This window comes from Apteryx mantelli, chromosome 1 (assembly GCF_036417845.1).
Source record: "Apteryx mantelli isolate bAptMan1 chromosome 1, bAptMan1.hap1, whole genome shotgun sequence".
NCBI classification, from domain to species: domain Eukaryota; kingdom Metazoa; phylum Chordata; class Aves; order Apterygiformes; family Apterygidae; genus Apteryx; species Apteryx mantelli.
Genome location: NC_089978.1, coordinates 17201518 through 17229330, shown reverse-complemented (window position 1 = coordinate 17229330; position 27813 = coordinate 17201518). Strand labels below are relative to the sequence as shown.

The following is a 27813-nucleotide window of genomic DNA, read 5'->3' as shown; positions in this document are numbered from 1 at the left end:
ATGTATATATGAATATGAAATCAAAATTATAAATAAAACACTGAATGATTTTCAATAAATTACTGATTAGTAGTAGACCAAATATTTGTGTCAATACAATGATAATCAGAAGAAGATCAAGTTAGTGCAACCGAGTTGTACTTGAAAAAAGAAATGCAGATTGATGGAACATATCTACAAATTGCTATATTAGCATTTGTTGCAGCTTTCTCATTTACTAATGTCTAGAATTCAATATTATCAAAGGATTTGAAAGCATAACATAAGGGCAATCATTTTCATATGCAAATATTAAGAAAAGCCCTTTCGACTACCGCTATTGTAATTAACCTTTTTCACTAGAGATTTTGTCAGACAAGACTACCAGTTTTGCTCTGTGCCTTATCTTTTGCAGCACAGATTTGTCCAAGATGAAGGAGGAAGATACAGTGAAAAATGTTATTCAAAATTGAGCAGTCTACACTTTAAATTTAATAATATAAATGCATACAGTTTATTAATAATGGATTGCTGTATCTCTTCAGTTATCTTCCTGTACAATGAAAATGTATATAGCAGCTTAAAGAGAAAATCAATGAATGTTAATTATTTTTATTAGATTAAATAATGTATACAAACTACAGCTTTAAATCACAGACATATATGATATATGGTACAGTTTCTTGTAAGTTATGGAGTATATAAATAGTAACTTGCATCCCCAGAAGAAACACGGAACACTAAATCTAGTTCTTTTGAATTAACTAAGGTGAAAAAAAGATCAGTTTCTTTGAAAATATGGTAATTTCTCAGAATGTGCATACAGACAATGACTTGGGCTTTTCTTTTTTATGCAATGCTTATAAAAATCTTTTTAAGCATGATAATCTTCTGCAATCAATTTCCTAAAATCACAGAATTGAATGACTATTTAATGGTGTGATAAAGGATGCTTCTCAATTGAACTTCTACTTTCAAGAAGAAATTTTAACAAAATAGGTTTAGACTTTTGAGAGTTTAATCAACAGGAGCTGAATTCTGTTAGAACAGATTACATTTCAAAACACACTTCAGGCTAAAGTTTACAGAAAAGCCTGTAGATGCCTCAGTTAACAGGGGATCTAAACTTCATTGGGATTAAACTTCAATAATTCACAAGGAAACCAAAAGGATGCAAGCAATAGAAAGGAGAGATTTCACCACTTCTGAAAAATAAGGTCTTGCATTGGAGAAAAGAAGAAAACTTAATTTGAAGAAAACTTAAGGAATCTTTCCACCTTCACACCCATGCATCAACACAGCTTCCTGTAAGTCACAGCAGTATGTGAATTCTCTGAGCATAGGAAATGTTTCAGCTTCCATTTTAGCTTCGTTACAAGCTAGACTTTTTTTCAGTGGGGAAATTCCTATGACCTACAAAAGCCACAAACTCTCATCTTACATTCTGTGGCACAATGAAACATGGCTCTCAGACCTCCTCTTTGGACAGAATATCTATAAATCACTACTACCCTGTACAGGCCACTACTTAAATTTATACAATGTAACTGAAACAGTGATTAAAGAGGGCCAGAATATAACAGTAGTATCTATAAGTGCTTCAAACATGGATCCTAACCTATTCCATGGGAGAGAAAGAAAACATCTAAATTTTTATTCTGATACTTACAAATTTCCTATTTTTATGAAGCAGCTATAATTTAGAAAAAAATTCTTGAAAGTTGTATCCTGGCTGATAAAGGCTGAACAAAGTGAAATCATGCTGCAACATGATGAGAGCTGTGGGAGCCAATTAAGGCACTGCACAGTGTACTCATTTTTTTAGCAGAAAATGCTAGACTGCAGTTGTACTTTTGATTTGATATTTGTGAGAGCTGAAGACAGGAAGCCAAGAAAAGGGACAGAAAAAAGAAAATTCTTCAGAATAAAGTGGATACTTCATAGCATTCTGAATGGTGATTTAAAATAATGGAATGAGTGGTTTTAAAATACAATTTCTTTTTAAGAATCTGTGTGCTTTAATATTAGAATGTTAAATCTGAAGTATTCTATATTGTGCAGATACCTGGATAAGAGTTATTCAAATACAGAGGTAGTAATGAGAGGAACACTGACAAGGTGGGAAATGTGGCCAACCTAATCCATCTGAATGAACTATTCCCAAAACCATAAAAGATGAAGCTATTGTCCCTGCGGTGAAATCCACTAGGACAATTCGCCAGAAGAAACTCTCTCTGAAATGCTACGCAAACTAGGGGGGACTATTTTGCAAAGGGGTATAGGACTTATTATGGAGTGCCTGAGGGAGTGGATTTGGGGACTAAATGAGAGAATTTTAGGACTGTATAAAATTTATTACAGGATGTTTATGGGAAGGGTCAAAGGCAGGGAAAGGGAGGGATCAAGGTAGATCGGGGACAAACAAGCATGGGAAGATAGAGAGAAGGGGTATGAAAGAGGCAGGTCATGTGTAAGGAGGCTGTTAGTCAGTACACCTGTTTGGCCAACCTTGCACCTGATCCCCATAGTCTGCCTTATCTTTCTAGTAAGCTCTATTTTTAATTATTTTTTCTGTAAGTGTGCTCTCTATTTAGGGAGTGGGGGAAACCAATAGTAAAATCAATCCACGTCTGGGAGGCTGCAGAGCCTGAGGGATTGGAAGGCAGACAATGGAGAGACTGAAAACCCAGGAGCTAGCTATCAGGCACCCATGAAGAGGGTTTTCTTTGAGCAGCAAACCTTAGAAGTAAGATAGGACTATTTGTGCTGTCTGTGTTTACATGGGTGCCTGTAAAAGTACTGTCCTCCTCTCTGTGACTGTCTGTTTGTGAAGGGCCATGTCTGTACACAGTATGTGAGCCTGGCAGGCCCTGGAAAATGGGGATTGAGACTAAGCTCTCATCCCAGCTGGCCAGGAAAGGAGGAATCCCCTGCACCTTCAGTCCGCTAGATTAAACTTCCCTTAGCACGTGTTTGAAGGATTGCTCTGTCCCTGCAAATGTCCAGAACCACATGCTAGGGCATGAAGTTAGTGTCCTTTTGAAAAAATATAATCTCTCCTCATAATATGAAGGAAGTACTACCAAAGATCTTTTTTCCTGTGCAACATGTTACTGTTCAGTCATAGCTTCTTGATTTGAAGCAGCATTTCCTTGTCTTCCCCTCTCCTATTTTTGCTTTGCCACTCTGGCAACAGCTGTTCAAATAGACCCAGAATACCCTTTTTTCTTCTCACATACCTTTTAACAGGTCACACAGAAATGTAGGACCTCTAAAACATAAATGCAAGACTAGCATGTACTGAGCAAAAAAAATAACAGACCAGCCCTCCACTGTGAACAATGCAAAATTGTACTATAAATTTACCTGTTATAACAAGGTACCACAAGGAAGACTCATAAGTAGGTTTTTGTAACAAAAATAATATCATGTTAACCAAGACATTTGTTCAGGAAATTTTAGCTGAGAGCATAATATCTATAGAATGGCAAACTGATAATTTGCAAGACACAATGTAATATATATTTTAATCCTAATTTAGCTGTCTCGTAAATATTAAGTTCCTAGATTTTTGACGATATTAGAGAGAAAGCAATGAATCCAACAATAAGAAATCCAACAAATACGGAATTCAAAACCTTACATATTTTTCACAGCGACTCCCAATCTCTGTTTAGATTTTCCTTGTGTTTTAAAGAAGCCTTCTAGATGCCCACTTTTTCCTAACAAACTGAGCATTTCAAGTAAGCCATCACTGGTGACCTGTCCAAATACTGTCTCAAATTTCAATAAATTTTCTGGAACCACCCCACTCACCCCCAAAGAATTTTAACAAGATATATAGGGAATCTAATTTTTTTTTCTTCTATTCCTCAATTTTATCTGCATATCATCTACTGTTGCATTAAGCCTGATTTATAGTCTGGTCCTCAGAGTTCTTGAGCTCAGTGAAAACCAAGGGGACTTGGCTTTGGCTTACTAAATGCAGTCTCCTTGCCTGTTACCAATGAAAGAAAATTTAAACTCTTTGCCTAGATGCCTTGGGTCTGAAGGAAGAATCTTTTCTCCCCTATCTCCAGAAAGTTTGCCAGTAGCTTTAGCATGCAGTTTCCAAGAGTTCAAACCTCATACCTCAGGTATTCAATCTATCTCTTCAGGGAGTTTATGGACAAAACCGATGCACAGACTTTCTAAGCATTCAAAAACACAGCCATTCTACCTCAAAAAGTAAAAGAGAAGTAAAATAGCAAAAACCTTATACTAAGGACATTGAAATTAAACATTACCTGCCTATATTTCATTTGTGATGGTGGTGGAAAAGAGGGAACAAACTCCCAGAGAGATACATACAAGTCTCTGAGAAAACATGAAAGACAACTTTATACTATACTATATTATTAATACTATATAGACACAAACATTTTCAATAAAAGCTTTCATATAATCAGTGCTCATAAAGCATTTCCTCAATTATAACCCTGAAAGTACTATTTATGATTCAGAGATCAAATAGTATTGATTTTCACTGTATGTCATAAGCCTTCTAGAAGCTGTCTCACCACACAACCATTCCAAAGGAAGTGCTGTTTTTACAGATGACTTAAAAAAAGCATAGCCCAAAAGAATGAAATAAAGTATTTTCTTCTAAAAAAAAGGTTTTATTGGAATTTTTCTTTGGAAGAAGTCAAATTAAGCTCTTTTTTGGTTCTTATGGAAACAAAAAGTAAGTTTTAATTTGTTGACCTGAAACATTTTTTTCAATGTTGATACTCATCCTGCATTTGACTGGTCTGCTGTTAGCTCTACAGCATTTTGCATATACTGATTTATTAACACTTTAAATGTGCAGACTTCCTTTTATTATTTTACTTTTACTGAGCAAACTGAGCTCTAAGAAAATGAAACACCTGTTACTTTTCAGGCTGTTGCTGTTTAATGTTCTCAGAAAATCTTTACACGTCTGTAAATTCTACCATAATATTTCTACCATCTGGACTATATTTTGGGTTCCTTCCCATCCCTGTTCAATTCTTAAAACAAAGCAGTTACTTTTATTATTTTCTGCACTGGCAGCAAACATCTTGACAATGCAGCCCTTACCTAATAACCTAAGTGTACACTTACTACATCCTTACTAGATGCAAACTCTTAGTACAGCTGTGACATTGCAATATCTCCAATGGTGAAGGTAAAAGTCAATAGCTGATAGTGCAAGAAACAAGGTAGAGGTATGAGTAACTCTATGAAAAAACATTATGATGATGGAGTTGGTCATATAAAACTAAACCAGTTAAAACTAAACCAATAGGACCTTTATTGAAATATAAATCTGAAGAAAGTTCCCAGAGTGATGAAAAAATCTATGTGCCTTTATTAAATCCCTTAAAAGCTAAAGCTATAAGTAACTAATGAAGAATTACATTTATAAAATCAATAATGAAAAGTCATAAAAAAGGAAAGTTAATTAAAAATAATTGAGGCAAATCAAACCCTTGGTGTAACATGCATAAACATGAATTGGAGTAATATTTAAGGAAAATATGATTAAATTGAAATGCATAATTAGAAATAATCAACATTACCTGGTAAAATTAATGTAAGAATAAAAAGGTATAAATTGCATTTCAGATGTGATCTCACTAGCTTCTTGAGGAGTAAAACAGTCTGATAATTTATCATTAAGAAGTGCATCATATGCAACAGTATTATATATTTAATATCAAAAATGATTTAAAAAGATAATAGCCAATATTCTGTCATCTATCACTAATTTCTATTGTCACTGACAAAAAAATCAACAGAATTTACTGCTTATGGATGCAGTTAAAGTTGTACTGTAAAGCTCTGCCTTAATAAATCTCTCTCCTACAGTAAATTAGTTTTTAAAAATTGTAACTGATTTTATCATAACTTTACATAGTAAGTAATCTATGTGCATAAGACTGTCAGTAGTTTGAACAATGACAGAGAAAGATTATTGTTATAATAATATAATGCAGTACATTTGTCAACAGCTGACTGGGGGAATATATGGAAATAAAAACTTTTTGAATATGCTCAGTTTTAAATAATCTATTACTGTTGCCTAACACAAATTTCATCCTGTTATACTCTGCTACATTATCTCCACTTTGCATAGGAGGAGTGCTCCATACAGAAGCTTGCACTCTAATCTCAATTTTCTATTTAAAGAAAATTCTCATAACTGCAGAAAATGGCATGCAGTTTACGCACAACTGAATAAAAGCAGAAGTCAGAAACAGAGAAGGTACAATTGAAAATAACAGTTATCATTGCCACACATAGTTAAATGATCAAGTTACACCTGTACCAGCAGTATCTCTTCTTGCTACATATTTTTACACTTTATTATTTAAAATCTGAGCTTTCTTCTACAGGAAAAAATAAAGAAAAAATAAGCATTAGTCAAAGTGAATAGTTTGTATAACAAAGATCTTATGAATACACTAGAAACATCCATTAGATAGTTTCTTTAGAACATCTAGAGAAAAATATGGGGGAAAAGTAATGTCAAGAAATCACCTAACAGTCATAACTAAGGTTCACAGTAATCTTCTTCATATCCCACTGGACAAGATTGCATTAATCAAGTTCCAAAATAACTGCTCTCTATTTCTTGCCTGGAGGTAATAGAAGATCTGTCCCTCCTAAAAAAATTATTGTCACATCATCTCAGAGAAGAAACTGGGAAAACCTTTCAATGTATCCAACAAACTGAAATCTGTTCCCTTAGATACTAATTAATTGAAATAAATGACTTTCTTATTTGTCTGCCTATTAGCTTATATACACCTCTTCTGTATGATTTACCTTAACTAAAAATTCTCCTCTACACTGTCAGACTCTAGACTAACAGGTTTTGTCAGACTCTGGACAATCTGTTTTATCCCCTTGTAAAACTGGGGAATACAAATATTTCCCTTATTTGCTTCAAAGGCTATTTTTCTATCAACTTTACACTACCTCCATTAGAATGACTTCTCGTTTTCCCTTCTTCTTTTACCATTTATTTTTGATCTACACACAAGTGCCTCGATTTACGGGTATGTATCTCTTTGTACTTAGCTCTCTATACCTAAGCAATTCGTTACCTATGTCTAATAAATGAATGTGTAAGTATTCCAGGAGTCTGAAATGTAATGTGGATTAGGAACCATTCTCACAAAAGGTACACGCAGTCTCTTATCCTGAAAACGATAATACTCTTGATTGCTGGAGTAAATTCCAAATCAAGATAATTCTTGTGATATCTAAAATACTATGCAAGAAAGATGACAGCCAGTTTAAGAAGGGAAGTATATGCACTGCTCCAAATATAACAGTACTTTGAGTTACTAATATGTGCAAATATATACACAATGACCCATAGTAAATTATATTCTCATTCTAATAGAGGATTCATTTTAGAAATCTGACAATAAGTAATTTAACAAGGAACCAAAATGGATGCCTGAGGTCTTGGATCTAAGAAGACAATTAAAAATAGGAATAGAAACACAATAGAGTATACTTAGAGTAAAAGATGTATGGATATATATAGTAAAAAAAAAATGTAATTTTAGTTCTCTGGGATGCCTAAACTGGCAACAAAATAGATCTCAAAGTTATACCTGACTGTTGGGTGAGCAAAATTTGACAAAAGTTTACAATGAGTTATTATCTCACATAATATACATAGGCTATAAAAAATGGTCTTTAAAGGAAATAAAAGATTCATTGATGAAAACAGTACTATTTGTGGAATAACTAGAAAATACAATAGCACATACAGTAGTAAAGCTACTTTGAGTTTAATAGTATGCTTTCATGCTTTCATCCTTTTTGACAGAACTGCTACCAAAATTCAGAGTCTGATAAGGTATTAGGACAGTCAGGGCCGGAGGGGGTGGGGATTGATAATCAATTTGGCAATCTGTGATGGAATTCTGTTTGTGTCCAGGAACGTGCCAGCCCTCCTTTCTCAAGTATTAAAGAAAGAAATAATAAAAAAAAAAAGATCTAGTTTCCTTGCTTGCAACCATGATGTTTTTCAGCCAGGATCCAGATTCAAAAGGCCTCTCTCTGTGCCTTTCTTAAGGCCACTTATCTGCCCTTGTTCACAAGATCCTACAACATCCACCCTAGATACTTAAGTATGCTCTCTCTTCCACATCACCTCTCTCTCTCTACCTCCCTCCACTCTTCCCTAATCCATGTTTAGGAAAAGTCTTTCCTCCTACAATATCTGGATTACTGAACATATTATATTTGTCTTTATTTTAGGTGGAAACATATACATAACTATTCTGTATAGCTATCTTAAATTAATGGTGGTGTCAATCATAATAAATTTAGCTAATAACATTATGTTCATAGGTATACACATGCCTATTATCTTAGCCTCCTACAAATTGGTATCTTAGGATTAACATTGATATGATGATCTAATATACTTCTACAAGTCATGCTATAGTACTTATCATTACAATGAATACAAGTTTGTAAAAATTGCTTCCTCTATTCTTCATGACTATGAGAAAATTGGGTAACATACAATTCTCAAAAAGTTAAGGCAAAAAGTTCATGCCAACATTTCTAGTGCTGCAATTCAACTCCTCCTCATAGATTCATTACCTGATGAATGTATTGCTTATAGGTAATTTGACTTGTGAGTTACATTCAAATGCACACGTAGTTAAAATTATTTGTTAAAAATTCCTATTATTTTCTTAAAATATGATTACTAACACCCAAAACAGGTGGTGAATAAACTTGGGAAGAATTTGAAAATGGACAAAGACAAAGAATAGGTACTGACAATGAAGTTTTATTTAACCTTTGAATGTGTTAGGTCACCAAAACAAAAATAAGTCCTTCCCCTCATATCCATTTGAGCTTTTATGGCAGGATATAAAAGCAGATAAAATATGAACTAAAAAAGTCTTGGTCAGGTAGAATGGAAAGCTAAAACTCTCCATTGCTGACATGAAGCAAAATATTATTACAGCTTGTTTAAAGTTTGAAGAAAGCAAGGGACAAGCTGCAGCAGACTCACAACATTAAAGAGACTTGTAAAGGATCAGATTTTGCTCAGAAGCAAGAACACAAATCTTTGAATCAGTAGAAACAATGAACTGCTAAGTCTGATCATCAAGTATGACCCTGCATATGCCAAAAGCTGCAATCAGCAGACAAAAAGGATGGATGACTGACTCCCAGATATACTGTATCTTTCAACCTGATTGAATCACAGAGTGGACTTAATTATATCTCATACATATATACATACAGAAACATACATACAAATATATATGTATATAGATTCATAGTTCTGCATCTCTGCACAAATTTCTATTATCTTACCCGTACCTTTAACCCTATGCACTCCCCTTCTGTAAAATATTTAATAGTCTAGTCCTCTGTCAACTGAACACTCAAGAGCAATATTTAATGCCTACATGAAACATAAAAGTTAAGTGACTCATGTTAACATTTTAATTTAAGAACATCTTCTAGAGTCATGTGCCCTTTCAAATACATGTCAGGCTATATGATACAACCTGAAAAAGCAAAACCTACAGGTCATGCTGCAACTAGAAATAAATCGACATTTTAAAGTGATTTGTTGTTCAGTTCACTTTTCACTTGGGCTTTCTTTTAATGCAAACAGTATAGAAATTAAAGATAAAATTAAAGATAAGATTTTGAAGCCACATTTGGGAGAAACAGATTACATTTGGCCAAAGAAAACAGTACTCTTCTCAAAATCATTGCATTTAAAAATTGAATTGAAAGAACCCTACTATCTAAACAGTAGCATTGCTGTGTAGGACTAAAATGACAGAACCTTTTCCCCAGCTTACCCTAGTCTTTTACTCAGGCTTCACCTTTCAAAAGAATCTTGCAAAGAACTTGAAAATAATTTGAATTTTTATATAGATACACTAACTGAAGCATAAATGAGAACTCTTTTTCAGCAATTTGGTCAAAACAAGTATCAAATAAAGCCATAATTTGTCAAAAACTATTAGATATCTCACCGTAACCTGTCCTTTCTATACAAGAATATTCCATGTTACTACTGAGGCTACACCAGAATAAAGAATGTGATAGAATTCTTAAGATAAATTTAGATAAATAAATCTAATTATCTTTTTTTTTGTCAGAAAAAACAATGACTAAAATCTAGCATGTAAAGCTATTGTGATAAAGTAAATATAAAAATGACTGCATTTTAAGTTACTGACTTCAAATTGTTTGATCTGCAGTTTTTGTTATTCATCCATCCATTGAATTTTACCAGCCTTTTTGCACAACTTCTAAAACTCTTTGGGACTTTAGTTCAGAAAGGTCTACTATAGCGTAATGCACACAATATACTGTGTCACTGAACATTAACGTACTGAGGTAAAATGACTCTTTAAAATTACCTGTATAGCAAGTGCTCGAGCTACAAGTCCTCTAAGATACTGTAAAGGATCTTCTGGACCTTCCCACTTGCTTTGCCATGTGAGGGGACACTGAAATAAAAATGTATTTACTGAAAGCATCCATTTCAAAACGGTCATCACTGCATTTTAACCTAGCAAATTGAATGAAATTAAATAATCTGTATATCAAATATATCTACAAAGAAAAAAAGACAATACAAGTACTATAACAATCAAAGCATGAAACCGCTAATGGAATTTCTTACTCTGTTGCTCATTATTTATGTGGCCTAAAAAGATACAGTGCTGATGAAGAACTTATAAGAACCTCTGCTATTCAATAAAGACACATAATGTAGGTCCCACAAACACTTCAAACAGGCCTAAATTGATCCTTTCCCTGAAAGCCACTATCCACCATTTCTTCAACTGCAGCCACAGGTTCCCATGCCTTTGCTGCCACCTCCTAGAATATGCAGCTGTGTGACTCTGTGGTGAAGTCAATCTGGTAAAATTCCTCTGCAATATTATGTTTTCATTTTCTTCATTTGTAGAAAAACATCTGAGAATGACCTTCTGCAAGACCTACATATATAGATTTCTTACTGACTTCAAAAAGAAAGGTTTAAAGAATCCTTTTGTTAGATTTCCTCCTTCTAAAACAAGGAGAAAAGCTTATTAGTTGTACCTACTCCACAAGAATCTGTAAAGCACACTGAAATTCGATTCTGCAAGAAGCTCCTATTTAAGTAAGAAACGATTGAGGTAATTCATTACCAAGGGAATATCACACAATACAGAAGATGCTGAGCATCTCAGTTTATACTGTTTAACATCTATGGTTAGTTTTTCAAGGAAGTTTACAATCTAACAGCATATGTGCTGAACAAAATTCAAAATCTGACCACAGAAGTTCATAAGAAAAAATATCTTTCAAAGTAAGACGTTTCTTTCAAAGTAAGCCACTCCATGCCATCTTTTATAGAAAAAAATAGAAAAGTTCTGGATCTGTGGAAACTAATAATGAATTGAATAAACTAGAATATGTTCAGAACAAGTAAATAAAGCACAGTAACCTCATGCTTTTTTGCACAGTTATGAAACTTTTTTGAAACATTTTTGAAAATTTTTTTGAAAAGGTAAAGTATTATTCTCTCATTTTGGAAGATTCTCCTAAAAACTGCAACATCCTACAACACTGATGTACATGATTAATGATAAGGTGCTGATAATTTCCCTGAATTTAGAGTGTTTGAAAATCTCAGAACATAACAGATACGACTACACAGTACATGTGGACTGATTTTGAATACTCTAAAAAACAGGTCTGCAGTTTGTAGAGACAATGAGCCTGGAAAAGAAGCCCCAGATGAAGTCAAAAGATGTGCAAGAGTGTCCTTGCCAGAGATTTCAGGAATTTATATATCTCTGGTTAAATGTAGATTAGTTTATCAGGTACTAATAGAAACTCTACTAATTTCAGAAACTAATGAGGCTTTGAAATGTGAAGGAACACACTTTGAAATAACAAGCAGTAAAAAACACGTTCATATCACAGACTAAGATTTTCACTGAGAAATGGAATATGCATTTACAGACAGCTCAGCAATCTATCATTTAGAAGGCATTCACTTAAAGGTGCTAATGTATCACTGTAAATTACTCTAATTTGAAAAGAAATAGCTTAGTTAACTGTTAGTATGGAGGCATATTTCAGATGTACACTAACACACCAATTTTGCACAAATAAGGCACATTCTTGAAACCATGAGAAGTCATACATTTGTAGAGTGTCACATTTCTATCGATATTCTAGCAGCTTCTTCAGGAGCTATGATTTTAAAAGAACTATAATCTTGGTACTTTCAAAATTTAAGTATTCAAAAAAAAAGCACTTTATTACCAAACATATGACCATGTGAAACCAAACTAGAACAGTGTATAGAAAATACCTGAAACAAATCACTTTAAGATAATATAGATGTTGAGGTTTAGCTGCCACAGTTATAATACAGCAGCATTAGCCTCTCCTAAGGGCTTCTGAAAAGATTGCTTTATGGCCACAATCCAATAAAGTGATTTGTGACAAGGTAAGTGGGTAAGTAAGCAGATGAGATGCTAGAAACACTATGCTCAGTGTAGCAGGAGGCACTGAACTGATGTTTTTGAGAGATAAAAAAGCACAGAAACTTTAAGTACATTTCTGTGACAGTGCCTGGCTTCATAGCTCCTGCTGCTCTAAATTTAAGTGTATTGCTTAAAGCACACAGGCAAGCCATATTCTATTGCTCACTAACAAAAAGTCAATTAGATTGCTAAGCCGAAAAAGTTTAAAAAGTCAATTGGATTGCTAACATGAAAATGATAATTTTCTCTAATTGTACTGAAATTTTGCTAACAAATGCTATTTTCTTTATCTCAGAATACAAAGAATGCTAATTCTTGTTTTGATTAGAAATTTGACAGGAAAATAAATGCATAACAATAGTTGTAATAGTACTTGTTCCCTACATGAAGATATACCAAATATGTTAACTGAGTTTCAAATTCATGGTTGAATCCAATTATCCAGCCATTAATGATAAAGCATGTAAATCTGCAGACATTAATAGTACTAGTTTATAAACACACCCTGTTGGATTCTGAAAAACATTGAGAAAATCCATGTATGAATTTTGTTTGCTTTTCTCATATATCAAGAATATGCAAAAAATCATGCAGTGCGACGAGTTCAAGTGCCATCTTGGATAGCTAATACCAACTCTCAATATGGCTGACACTTCTCAGACTGTTGTTGAAACCTTACCACTCTTCCTTCGAGGAAGGACTGGAGTAGAAAAAACAGGAGATTATATATACAGCAAAACAGAAGTCTCAATTCCATTCTCAAGTCTTCTGGGGATGCCTTCTTCAAAATTCATCTTCCCTATCTATTGGCTTTCTATCTGATTAACAGCTACACCTGTTTATCAGTATTCAGCAGCTTAAGCTTTACTTTTGAACCTATTCACTGCATCATAAGAGTTTGGTTCTCAAACGAAAAACAAAACAAACCCCTATTCTATTTAGTCCAGAACAGACTTCAGTGCAACCAGGGGCCTAAATCGAAACCACGTATTATCAAGAATACCTTGTTCAAAGGACTATACAGTTCAGTAATTCTAGTATAATAACTTTGGATCATGACTTCAGTTAGGTGTTGAAATGCATGTTCTCATACACGATCAAGAGGATTCTCTACTGTGCTTTCAGACACCTACAGTCCGCTGTGATTCAGAGATGAAAAGGAACGAACATATAAATTCTTCCTTAGTCCCTCTTAAAGAAAGTGTATGATACGTAATACTTCTAACTTCCTCATTATTGTAGGTAGGTACACCTTGTCTGGTGTGATATGGCAATAATCCATACTGAATAAATACAGAGTGCAAATTGTTGTCATTACCACTGTAGTGAAACTGAAATTTTAAGAAACTACAAAAATGGAGAAAAGTCACAGACTTACATGTTTTACAGGCTAATATACTTGACTTGTCTAACATGATTTGGCTTTTGAAATGGAAATACTATTCCACAGTTTCTAATTTTATATGATTTGTCCTTAAGAGAGCTTGATGAAAGTATATAATGCACTCAGAAGCTTCTGCAAGTACTTGAAGCAAAATTTTTCTGGCTTTTTTTTCTAGAAAAACTTGGTTCAGTTATGCAATAAATTAAGAATACATACATAAGATAACTGGAGGCTCGTTTTAAGGATTATCCCTTCATTCCAATATCAAGAAAGAATTCTTATTACTCAACGCACATTCAGAAGGTTTCCAGGTGATGAATTTACTTAGCCCCAAACAACAGGTCTAGCAGCAATTTGTCAGGTGTAACAGCTGCACAGCAAATGTGTCTGAACCCAAAGCTATAAGAAAAAAGCTTTGTTTTAATATTTGAAGTTGCTTGTGACTACTTAATAATATTTGTTTGTAATTTAGACAGCCCTCCACTGAAGAAGAGAGAAATAAATTTCTCTGTACAATGACCGTTGACCGGCGTTTAGACAGTAACAATCCTTTGTTTTACATCTGAGAATTAGTTTTGAACTCTAACCATAATCACCACCTGAAAGATTCCATTAAAGATTAGAATCCTCTGGAACTCACTAATCCATTTTAGAGTCACTGTCAGTAAAGAACTTAGAGCAAATAGTGACATGAAAATATGTATCAGAATTTTGTTCAATTTCCTCATTTTCATTCTTCATTGCTTATAATGTTAAATCATGAAAAATTACTTACCTTCTGATTCAGCAGAGCACTTGCTAGTCTCTGTACTTCAGAACTCAGTAATGAGGTACCTCTGATGACTTTACTTAAAGAAGCAAGTGACTGATGGACACTCTGAACAAGGAGAATGGCATTGAATTGTTCAAGAGTAATGAATGATAAGATTGGAGATTCTTGTCGCTCCATAGGAGGAGACACCTTCTGATGAATCAGGTTAGAATTCTAGAAAAGAACATGTGATGTCCCATTAATGCACTCAGGGAAACTACTATGATATACCACATACTCTTTGTTTAATTCATAATACTCCATATGGCCTTGCAGTCTTTGAAGTAAGTAACATATTCCCCTTTTTTGACACTGGATCACAGCTATAATGATAGCTTCAGTATCATTCCTGAGATATTACAGTAAAGGCACCACTCTTCTGAGACTCCTGTCTACCCTATTATTTTAGAAGTACTGGAATTCCTGAAAATTCTTCATTTAGCTGAATGAATCATTGCTTTTAATATTTGTGCTAGTGTGACAGTATAATAAGCAGTAGTGCACTTACTACTGCAATATTGCACTGGGCACTATAAACTATGTTGCCACATACAGCACTTGCTTTGATGAGCCTAGTTTAACAGTTCCGACAAAGGATAGAAATTGCTTCTCACTGGTATCATTAGATTATGGCAGGCAAGGCAGAGAACCCATAAGCCTCATTCCAGAAATATTATCTGATTAACTGGACCATTACATCTCTTAAATACAAGGTAGTACACACAGCCATGCAATATTCTATCATCTTAGGTATCAGTCCTACATGCTTTATTTTCTTTCCTTGACACTTTCCTTTTATTTTCTGTTCCTTGACACTGAACATTCATTTTGATAGAGAATGAAAAGTTTTACTTAAGAATTTATTTGTGGTAACATGAAAATGGAAGCAATCATTCTTACAATTAACAGTACAGATAGTGGGTCTGTTCTATTAAGAAACAAATTCTGCCATTCTTTTCAAAAAGTTCAGCATCTTCCAAAAACTAAGCTAACATTGATTTACTTTTTCTGTACCACCAGTCATAAGCATGTACTGATTACAAAGCAATTTTTATTACCACTAATAATTCAGCTAGTCCAGTTAAACACTAGTATTTACCTATATCAAAGTAAATAATAAATAGGAGGAGGGCTTACATTACCAAATTGTCACTGAATTATTTTATGTTTTGAGCTGGCAATTACTTCATGGCTACATGACAGAAGTGGAAAGTTCAGTGATGTTTCAAGAAGAATAATCCTCTTTCAAGTGACGAAAAAGAGCTCCTGATATCAACTCCTTAGTAATTTTAAGAAAAACTGTTTGATGAGTTATTAATCAAACATTAAGGGAGAAGGGAAAAAAAAAACTTCTGAGTGACAGAAGCTAAGCAGAGAAAACTTAGATGAATACAGCTTTTCTAGTACTCATACAACTGCAATTGGGATTGCAATCACAGTAAAATATTTCTCCTATTTCTTAGCTCAGATCAATTTTGAAAAAAAAAGACAAGCTAGGCTCAAAAGTATTTATTCCCAGAGCTGATGATCTTCTGTTGATCATGACATTTGTGAATGTTTTGATTTGAAATTTTGATCTTAAGTGTGATTGCAGCCTGCACATCTTTTTACTTTTTCCTCCTGAGATTTTTGTAGAGTTTTATATCTAAAGATTTCTGGCCTTGAGTTACCATAGTCCACAAATACAGATTGTAAAAGCAAAATAAGAAAATATTAAAGAAACATATCATGAAAATTATACTCTTTAAACTGAAAATGCAGATTTGAATAAAAGCAGATCCTTCAAAAATGTTTTAAACAACTCATTTGTTATTTCTCCTTGATACCTAATTTTCTTAAAGCTGTAACTCAGCAAATCACTCTTAAGTAAATCTATTAGCAAAAAATTACTTTGATACAGATTTCTAAGTATCTTGATTTTTTCAATTATGTAGTGAAAGCATATTACTAGTGAACAAGAAAGTAGAAAATGGAAATAGTAAGGTTAAAAAAAAGCTAAATCGTAACATTATTTCAGTTGGAACATAGCATCTAATGTGCAGTTACAGGGTAACAGCAGATATTTTAAGTAGGTAACATGGTACATAACAGCTCTAGAGGACACATAATCTGTCTATTTCACTAAAAAGAATATTTGACTGACTATCCAAGATCTATTTGAAAAAAACCCACTTTTTTTAAAGTTTGCTGTATAACTGAAGAGCTTAATCAATCTTGAAACATTTACAGTTCACTCAAACAAAACCAAATGTATTAGTAATATGGACATAAGTGTTTAGGTTTTTACAGCTTACGCTGAGAAACAACATATATAAGCAGTTCATCGCATTATGCCAAAATATTTAGAATATTATATTTTATAGAACAAGACCTATGTAATCACATTTAGTTATCTTTTCTTTAGAAGATGAACAAATATGTTATCTCGATTTTATTTTCAAACCTAGCTTCCATATTAAATGCAAAGAACAAATATTTCTGATATAGTACTACGTGTAAGTTCTGGGTTGCTAAGACTGCTCTCAATTTCCCATTGTCCTTTTTATCACTTATTTCTATTCCATTATAGCCACCGAAAATCCAAATTTACTCATTAATTTAAAAAGACGGTATCTTGCAAGATGTTGCAAATGTTAATCACAGTTTATTATATAAATATATCTAGCCTGTATTCTGAAATTGCCAACTAGACATGTGATAACATGCTGCACTGAATTTCAGTTATGGGATTTAAGCCTTCATTGCCAAATTCTACAAGTCACAAATGCCCCCCAAAATCCTATTTTTTGATAAATGTTGTGGGAAAAAATGTTTTGCTATTTCACTTTCCAGTATTTTATTAATGGTAAAATCAGATTTTACCTTCTCTGAAATATCTCTTCTTAAAATAACAACTGATTTTGATTTTTTTCAGATTAAATGAAGGTCTAATTTGTTACATGGTATCTTGCTTTCCAGAACACACAGAATGTCTGTCTCCATAACCATTCGCAGACACTGTAAGTTTGCCAGAACCTTCAAATGTTTTTCATTTCAAGCTCATACTGCACTCATCTACCAGGCAAAAATAGGAGAAAGGCTAAGTGAAAGACTAATACAGATATCTTGGGTTATGACTGACAGAAAAATGAAGGATCAGGTCTTGCTTCCCACACTGTGAGGAAGGTATACCACAAAGCTATTTACTGGTCACAGGGTAAGGAACATATGCTATTTATATATGTCATGTTTTGTATTTTGTCTTTCCATGCATTTTGAAATGGTAGTACCACAGCTTTACTTAAATTTTTCTGAGACCGTAGCTTACTGAGGATGAAAAAGGAATTAGGTTAATTTCTATGATCCAGACTGTGTCTGATGTACAAGTGCTTCTGGCTTCTGTGGCTTAGGTTAGTTGATAATTTCTTGCTGGAGTATTTAATTACAAAAAAAAGGAAGAACAATGGCATTACAACTTGCAGGCTTCACTCAGTCTTTCACATAATACTGTCTTAATTCATTAAACACTCGCTGAAAGTGGAGGCCTCCAAGTTCCTCAATACTGCCCTTTACATAACACTGTCCTATGAATTCCATATTCATTTCATCACTCTTTTTAATACTTTCTCCTGAGAATTTGTTGAAACAACTCATCTGTCATTTTTATAGCAAAATTAAATATGAATTCTGAGATCAGCTTATACATTTAATGTTCTATTACATTTCCTTAAAATCTATTATGTATATAACTCACACTAGCTTTAAAAATATTCTCATGACCTGTTTGAGAATTAAGATGAAGAAGTGCTGAAGTACAGAGTGCTTTTCCTGATTATAAGAACCCAAAGACATGTTCTAATCTTTAAGATTAAATAATATATTTTGCTACCAATACTAAATTAGGTGTATTTTGATATCTTTGGTCATCTTTCCTTTTTGATTTCTCTGCTTGTTGCTGTCTCGATTCAATATAAGACTTCATACAGTCTCACCTAAGCTGCTCCAGAACTTTCCTTCATTACCTTCTTAAACTTAAGCTTTTTCCAATATGTTCTGAAAACTGCTCCCTTCAGAAATGTAACAAGTATAATGAAAATTAACTCACATACCTTCAATAGTGCTGCATTTGATTCAAAATTTGATTTCTTTTGTTGTTGCTGTGTTTTGGACCCCTACACTGGCCTTTTCATGTACCTCTTCTGCCTCTTCCCTTCCTTCTCTCTGCCTATTCATATTAGCCTCTCACTGTTTATTATACAAATTATTCATTGTTGAGAATACAAGAGAGAATGATCTTAAAATTTCTGCTTCACTGACTTTATTTGGTGAAAAAAATACAGTTCTTTTGTTAAAGCTGAGATTCCTAATCTTTTAAATAAATGAGCAACAACCCATTAATTTTCAAAACTACTCTTGCAATTCTCTTGCAGCATTATGCAACTTTATGAAAATCTTTAATTAATTAACCTTCAATGTAAAACATAACAAAAGATAAGGTAGAACATTTTTCATGATTTTGGGAATCTTGACAGCTAATAATCATACATTCATGAAAAATCATTTTGAAGCAGTTGTTTCCAACTTTTATGGTATGGGTGAGCCACTTAACTTTCATAGAGGTACTAAAGGGTTTCCCTGACACAAGGCTGAAAATGCATCTACCATGTGACCAGAATACAGCACTTCCTCCTGCCTCTCTATACTCATGATAGATAGCCATTTGGTCATGATGGGACATCTGTGGAGCCACCATTGTGGACTGATATTCATGTACAATCCTGAAGAGTAGCACACAATGGGCAATGCCTTAATTTTGTTAGAAAATGATGCACATCCAGTCATGTGACAGTGAATGGGCCCTGATCCATACTCTGCCATGGCTGAGGGCTGCGTGGGAAGAAAGCAGCAGACAGTAAGACACAGGCTGATTAAACTATTCTGATGGCCCTGCCCTGGCTTACAGTCCGCAGTGGGGGCATCCATCCATATTAGGGAACATGATTATGACATTTGTTTGACAATTTATTCAGTGATGGCTTCATTTTCTTCACTAAACAATCATTTGTGCAAGCTTATACTATGCATCTGAGGGGATTTTTTTTTAACTTAATGGTGGGTTCATGCAAGTTTAATTAATTTGACTAGTGTTAATCTGTTATCAAATCACACTGAAAGGCACTGCAGAAGCAGTTTTAGGACAGTATTCATTATCAGGGTGTTCTTTAATGGCAAGATTTAAAACGTGCATTTTCAAATGAGGCTAATATAGATTAAAATGTCAAGAGATTATGGAGTTTTGGGTTAGTCCAACACAGCTAAATAGAAAGAGGAGGTATACTTGTATAACTTTGAACACATCAGTGTACTGATTTGAAGCAGATTTTAAGTACTTATTTCATTTAAAGTAAAATTCAAAGAAAAAATCCAGTCTGCATTCTGGTTGGATTAATAAACAGTGAGTGAAAGAGAAGCAGCTTCCATGATTATATTGTTACAGAAAGACAAAGAATAATAAACCCTATTGTAGCACTTTCAGCTTGTGTGAATAATTGTCTGTTACATTTAACAGGGCCTTATACTATGTATGCCACTGAAAGGAAAAATGAAAGTGCTGAAAATGTTCAGAAATATCTTTGAAAAAGTTAAAACATATAATTTCTCATTCCTCATTACTCTATTAATAGATAACCATTAGTTCCCACTTCAAATTGTCTAAAATGAAAATATTTAAATTTCTAACATATATCAGCAATTTTTCCTGTTTGGCCACAATGATTCTGATAGTTCTGAAAACTGGTCAGGAAAGATTACTGTTCACAGAATCACAGAACAGCTGAGGTTGGAAGGGACCTCTGGAGATCATCTAGCCCAACCGTCCTTGCTCAAAGCAGGGTCAGCTAGAGTGAGTTGGTCAGAGCACAGCTAACAGACACAGCGGTTGGGGCAGCAGTTTGCACCAAACAGTGCACGAAGTGCCCAGTAACACTGCTCAGACCAGCATACTCGTCCTCAGCTACGGTGGTACTTGCCACAGGGCATGGCTCCTGACAGTCATTGGAGCAACCGTCCCTGCAACATCAGAAGCCTTGACTCAGATAGAAGGAGGACAGAGCTCTGCAAGTCTCAGGCTGCAGGGAGTGCCTGGAGTCTCTTGCCAAGGCTTGAGCAGATGGTTTTCTAGACTGCAGGAAGTCTGCAGTTGCTGAGGAGCTGTGCTGCCAAGTGAAGGAGCTGTGGGAGGAGGCCAGCAGAAGGTGCAGCATCAGAAAGAAAGAGAAAGAAATCAACTGGATCCTCTTCAAGTTCCTGCAGCTTCAAGAGCTCAAAACCCCAACTGTAATGGATGGGCAGGCAGAATCTGCCTGTCAGGGTTGGAAAGTGGAAACTCCCATGATGGTGAAGGCTGGAAGCCAGTCACTTCTGGCACCAGATGGAGGGCTCCTGCTCCACCTGAAGACTTGCAGCTCTGGTATAGGTTCACCGTCCACACAGCTGATGATGAGCTAGGAGCACTGTCAAATGGAGCATCTGTACTGGGTGAGCCTGAGCAAACTAGGAGCACTGAGAGGAAGCAGTGAGTGTTAGTAGTGGGAGATTCCCTGCTGCAGGAACAGAGGCCCCCATCTGCTCACCTGACATGTCATTGAGGGAGATTTGCTGCTTGCCAGGGGCTCATATTCAGGACATTATGGAGAGACTGTCAAGGCTCGTCTGGCCCTCACACTATTACCATCTGCTGCTCTTCCACATAGAACCAATGATATTACCCAGGGAAACCAGGAACCTATTAAGTGGGACTACATGGCTCTGGGGGTCAGGTAGCACTGGTCAGGGATGTGAAGGTCAGAGACAGCCTTGGCTGCAGCAAACACGAGATGGTGTAGTTCAAGATCCTACAAGGAGGGAAACAAGAAAATAGCACGATCACAACTCCGGATTTCAGGAGAACAGAGTTTCGCTTGTTCAAGGACCTCCTTAGCAGAATCCCAAGGGAAGAGGCCATGGAGAGAAAAGGGGTCCAAGAGAGCCAGTTGATTTTCAAGGATCATCTCCTCCAAGCTCAAGATTGGTCAATCTCAATCTTTCAATCTTTGAAAGGTTATGGTGATCGGGAGAGGTTCCTAAGAGCTGGAAGAAAGCAAATGGCACTCTTTATCTTCAAGAAGGAGAAGAAGGAGGATCTGGGGAACTACTGGCTGGTCAGCCTCACCTCGATCCTCAGGAAGGTCACGGAGCAAATAACAGTGTCTCTGTATTCCTCCCAGGTCACTTGTCCCTGGTTCCACCTCTTGTATACTTCTTTTTTTGTTTGAGTTTTGTCAGGAACTCCTTATTCATCCATGCAGGCCTCCTGTCACCTTTGCTTGACTTCCTCCTGGTTGAGAGTGACGGTTCTTGAGCCATTTAGTCACACTTCATATGTTCCAGGTCACTCCTGGCAGTATCATTGGTGCCTATGTGGAAGACCAGCAGGACCTAATAGTCTGAGGGCTGGACAAGCCTCAATAGCCTCTCCACAGCATCCAGGATCCAAGTCCCCAGAAAGCAGCAAGCCTCTCTAGACAACAAGTCAGGACAGTAGATGGGGTCCTCCATCCCTCACAGCAGGGAGTCGCCCACTAATATCACTCACCACTTCCTCCCAGTGCTCCTGTGTGGCTCAGCTTTAGCTGGCTTGGGTGCTTCAGTGCTTTGTTGGACAGCGCTCCCAACTCCTTTTCAGCTACAAGGGCATTGAATCTGTTCTGTAATTGCAAATCTTGTGGTGGAGCAGGAGCCTTCCTTCTGGTGCCAGAAGTCACTAGCTTCCAGCCTTTGCCATCATGGGAGTCTCCACTTCCCACTCTGACAGGCACAGATGCTGCCTGCCCTTACTTCAGAGAAGTTCAGGGTTTGTGCTCTTGAAGCTGCAGGGTTTCAGAAAAGATCCAGTCAGACTCTTTCTTACCATCTCTGATGCTGCGTAGCCTGCTAACTTCCTTCCACAGCTTCTTAACTTGGCAGCATAGCTCCTCAATCAAGAGCACACATCTCCTGCAGTCTAGAAGTCCGTCTCTCACTGCCCCAGCCTTGACAAGAGGTCCCAGGCACTCCTGCAGCTCAAGACCTGCAGAGCTGCATGCTTCTTCTGGAGTTCTGTCTGGGTGGAAGCCTCAGATGTTAAAGGGTCAGTTGCTCCAAGAGTAGCTGGGAACTCTGCCCTGTGATGCATTACCACCATTGCTGAGGATGTGCTGCTCCTGTATTGAGCAGAGCTGCTGGTCTCCTGTGCACCACTCTACATAAACTGCTGCATCAACTGCTGCATCTATTCACTATTAGCTTTGCTTGATACTATTGATCTAACACAATATAATTTGCATGCATGAAAAAATATGAACATTATTTTACACACTTTAATGTGGTGTAATTCTTCAAATGGGCACATCACTGAGAAATTAAAATAGTCCATGTGTACATTTGTGCAAAATTGGCCAAAATGGGGTATAAGATGTGTTTTATCACTAAGTTCTGAAATCCACTGACTACATAAATTCTACAGATGTTCTGCCAATGTAGCTATGTTATATGCTCTAAATTATTTATATTGATTTTTACAGGATGAAACATTGACGTTCAGTTCAGAGAAATATTGCTATTTATTATTTTATCTAAACTTTAGCTTACAAAATACAAATGTGATCACTGTATGGTATAGAATGTACAGACAAATACATGCCCAAACTTAAATATTATGAATTAATTATTTCAGTAGATATTCTACAGGACAAACCTATCACATGTGGTAAATTTTGTTTTGCTTCAGAATCATCAGCACTCAGGTGATGAATAACTATTCTCAAGGCATTTGTAAGATTTTTTTTTTAATTAATCCTTGATTTACATACTTAGCACTGGAAGAAAAATGTTTAAAAAGAGTTAATCTCTGTCTACATATTATTTTAAGTAGCTTATGAGGCTTTTTTGCTTCTGAAGTAAAAGGAGGCACACTCTAGTTAAAATGAAAATTTTCAAAACAACAAATCCAAAATGCCGAAAGAAACTAGCAGTTGAGTTGTCTGAACTAGACAAGCTCTCTAGTAACTCACACCGAGAAACTGAAGAATGGGAGGATGGTCAATATTAACAGATTGTCCAGAGATTACCCAGACATCATTAATCAGTCAGGCTGATGCTTATCCTTACTGAATATGCTATTTTTGTAGTGAAAGCAGAGGTCTCTTGCACCCACAGAAGTAGTGCACACTAAGCAGGATTTGCTAATACTAGCTTGTTTTGAATTCAGCTGTAACTACACTAAGCACAGCAATCAATATGTAACAGTTTTGTAACCAGTGGTCCCATAAAAATAAAATTGACATTACTGAGAACAGGCAACACTGACTATACCTTATGCTAACTGTGCAGGGTCCCAGTACTGGCCTTATAGGCTTGTTACCAACTTGTTAAGAGAGCTTGGGTTGTGAACTGGAACTTGGTACCAAGTGTCTCTTGTTATGATGTACAGATGAAGAATGGGATAACAGCAAAGGCCTTAAAATGTTAAAAAGAGATGCTCGAGAACTACCAACCACTAGCTGATGGTCACCTGTTGATCATTGAAGGGCAACCTTAAGAGCTGGGAAGAGACTGCTTTTGCTTTAAGATAAGCAGATGCAGCTAAGCAAGAAAGAAAAACAGCCGAGCAGCATGATAAGGCACCTGCCACAGCCTGGAAAATATCCCCTCTAAGCATCCTGCAGCATGTAGTTCAGGGGCAGGGGCCACAGGCTAAGAATTACCCAGAGAGTGAAACCTCTTATGGAAGGAGGCGATCTCAGAGGGGAGGGGGCAGGACAGAAGGCTGGTTGCCCTTGTCAAAGAGCTCTCAGGCCTGACTACCTCTGCCTGGGGGACTCAGACCATCGAGGACCAGAGTCCTCAGAGCTGGCTACGTGGCACTGGCTTCATAGCACTGTATAGTCACAGCTAATTTAGGATGTAAATTTTAAAGATTAACTGCTTTGACTATGTAGTGCTAATGATAAATAATGATAAAGAACTAACTATCAGCAATGTGTGCTGTAAAGGGGTATTAATGTAGCACAGTTTTGTTTTAAAGTTTACAACTGGCCTCATTTATCAGTCTTCCAAACACTGCCATCATAGGTAATTCCCTGATATGTATACGTACTTAGTTTCAACAGTTTCCTCAGGACTCTTGCACAGAAGGATTGCAGGCTTAAAGGGATGTTTAACTCCTGTCAGTATGTTATAACAGAGGGTGTCATATCGAAAAATATTGTTTTTTCTTATAAGATCACAGATGTATTTAACACCAGGAAATGTTCAGAAGACTCATAGAATTCATCATAAAGTTATTTAGTACCATGGTATATTTTGCCAAAAAGTTGATATTATCGTACACTTAGCATGGATTAAAGGCTGATTTAACAAGAGATTTCAAAATGTAATTGCAAATTTTGATGTGCCACTCGTCACTTCTTTGTATGCTGTTATTTAAGTAAGGGAAAGGTTTCTTCCATTCTAGTGTTGTTGTCTAAAAGATACATTTTTAGGCAACAATGTTTCTGATCTATTTCTTACCACTAAGCAGAAAAAGATGCCAAATGTTTAGCTAGATACCTAACATTAGGTGAGAAGAATCCTCCCCTAGTAGCTGCATTTCAAAGAGAATGGGCACCTACTGTAGTTAAAAAAATACCCACAAAAATATTTCAATGGTTGGAAATCAAGCCTTACAATATACATTAAAAAACACCAAGCCAAATCAAAACAGAGAAAAACAAAAACCCTCAAAGGAAAAGACATTGCAAGCTTTGTAGCAAGGACTTTTACAAACCAACGATTTAGAGCTAGTGCCATATTTCAATATCATACAGAAGAAAAAAAATTAAAAGCTTTAAACATTGCTTTGAGCATACTAGAGAATTGAACAGACTAAGTTCAAAACTAAAATATATTATTGCTCTTTTTAGAAACACATACAAGATGTCAGTCACATGTCCTTGGAGTGTGCTCTCACTTCTATATGAAGAAGAAAGTGACAAGCTGATTATTATCCCACATACAGACTTCACAGCTAATTACATACATGTTACATTGTACTTCCCACTCAAATGCATTTCATTTACTATTCCACTTCTAATGTATCAGTATTCAAGATAATTTATTAAACCTCACTTTTAATATAGCTACTGAAAAAAAAAAGTTGTCTTTTCAAATTAGCTGCTTTCCTACCTGATTAAGTTTCTTCCATAGGTTGAGGACAGGAGAAAGTTCAGTAGACCATATTTCCCTGTCAAATTTGCAGCCAGCAGTTACTGACCTGCTTAGGATCCGAAGCTGTGAAATGACCTGTTTAATGAGAATACAATGTAAGAAGGTGGAAAAATATTGCAAATATTGAAGAAGGTTAAACAAACTCCTTTCAGTAAAAAAAAAAAAAAAAAAAAATGCAGTATTATAGCAACTACTCTCTGATTTATCTACGGACTATACTTTTCTGTATGTCTAATTATTAATCATGTTCTATTTGAAAACAAACAAAACTTATATCCACATATATTACATACTTCATTCACAAAACCAAAAAACTTGCAATTTTTTATTACTTTTTCTTCAGTCACCTCTTGTGTTCAACTGCAATTTAAAAACTAATGAGGTGTGTAATTAATTAAAAAGAATATTTATTTAGCACAGAATTTATGGAAAAAAATAAAATAAAATAAAGCTCTACCTTTAACTAAGCTCCATAAATAAATTAAAAAAAAAGATTATGTTACTAAATATACATAGTAAATATCAGGCATCACAACTCTAAGACAGTTATAACCAGTTCACTCTGATCTCCCAATTAAAATTATTTAAATGCATTTTTATGAATGAATGAATGAATGAATGAAAGAAAAAAGAAAGAAAGAAAAAGAAACAAACATTAAAAGAATAACTACAATACTCTCAGAAAGAGGGGATCTCCCAACTCATCAGGTCGAATTGCCTTTTTTTGTCAGCAACCCTGATAAATCCATATATAAATGGATCAAACCTAGTATTAAAAGTACAAACTATTCCAACTGAAAAACTTTTCTAGAACTTCACCACTACCTATAGCAGTTATTTCCTTCCAAATGCTACCCAAAATTAAAGAACATGGGAGCATAAAACCGTCAGGACCTTCTGGGTCTCTATGTTTACTCTTGTGATGTCTCAGGAAACAGTGTCCTTTGTCCCTTCAATACAGTGATTAATTTTCATTTAAAATTGAGTGGGTTTATATACACAGTTTAAATTCTGGCTGTGCTGAACCACTGAGGAACCAAGGTGTATGTCTACACTGCAAAATAAAAGAGGGAGCAGTGACTATTCACCTATTCCGTAATAATCTGAAGGTGAAGGGATATGATTTTGGTCCTTGAGTCCTTTCTTAACTTCAAGTAGTTCAACTATTAGCTGTAATTTCCTAATGAGTGCTTTTACTCACAGGAAGGTAGAGATCAGTTTTGCACACTTGCATGGTTTCTGCTCCTGACCCACTCCCCCCACACACACACACACCAAGAAAGATTATATATAAATAGTACACATAAAGAAAGAATATTGCAATTAAACTTCTTCAGTGACATTGCAATATGTACGTCTCTTAAACTGCACATAAACTGTTATGTTAAACAGAATTTAGCTTTCTTTAAAAGTATATTTTTTGCAAGACTTGTTAGAGAAGCACATACTAATTCCATTCTCTTTTGCTTGACTTTAAAGAATTAAATTGATAATAAAAATACATTAATCTTTCAGAAGGATTGGACTATTTCATTGTTAAATAGAGCTGTTTCTGCTGTTTTTGACTGACTTTCTAATCTTGAAAGATGTTTGATGATGTAGTGTTTCCTTTTCTTTTGTTTTCTGATAAGTTAGTTTCATTTTCTTTAGCTAAAGCAAATAGCAGCTTCTAATTTATCAGGCTTGATAGGGAATACCAGATGATAGTACACTGAATGGTTGTTTTAAATTTTATAATATTTACTATCATTTATTTTTATACTAAATATGTCATACAAGACCTAAAACAAGATTTTTTATATAAAAATATATCTATATAA

The 27813-nt window shown here is 35.3% G+C and overlaps 1 protein-coding gene across 1 annotated transcript in view; it reads right to left on the bottom strand.

Annotated features, from left to right (window-relative positions):
- Positions 1–27813, bottom strand: part of DYNC2H1 (dynein cytoplasmic 2 heavy chain 1) — a 200611-nt gene that overhangs the window by 26287 nt on the left and 146511 nt on the right. Inside the window, exons 83-85 of the mRNA XM_013956014.2 lie at positions 25952–26068; positions 14696–14905; positions 10410–10499 (exon numbers count right to left, since the gene is read on the bottom strand). Of these exons, the coding sequence (XP_013811468.2) occupies positions 10410–10499; positions 14696–14905; positions 25952–26068 (417 nt within the window). The remainder of the gene's footprint in view (positions 1–10409; positions 10500–14695; positions 14906–25951; positions 26069–27813) is intronic.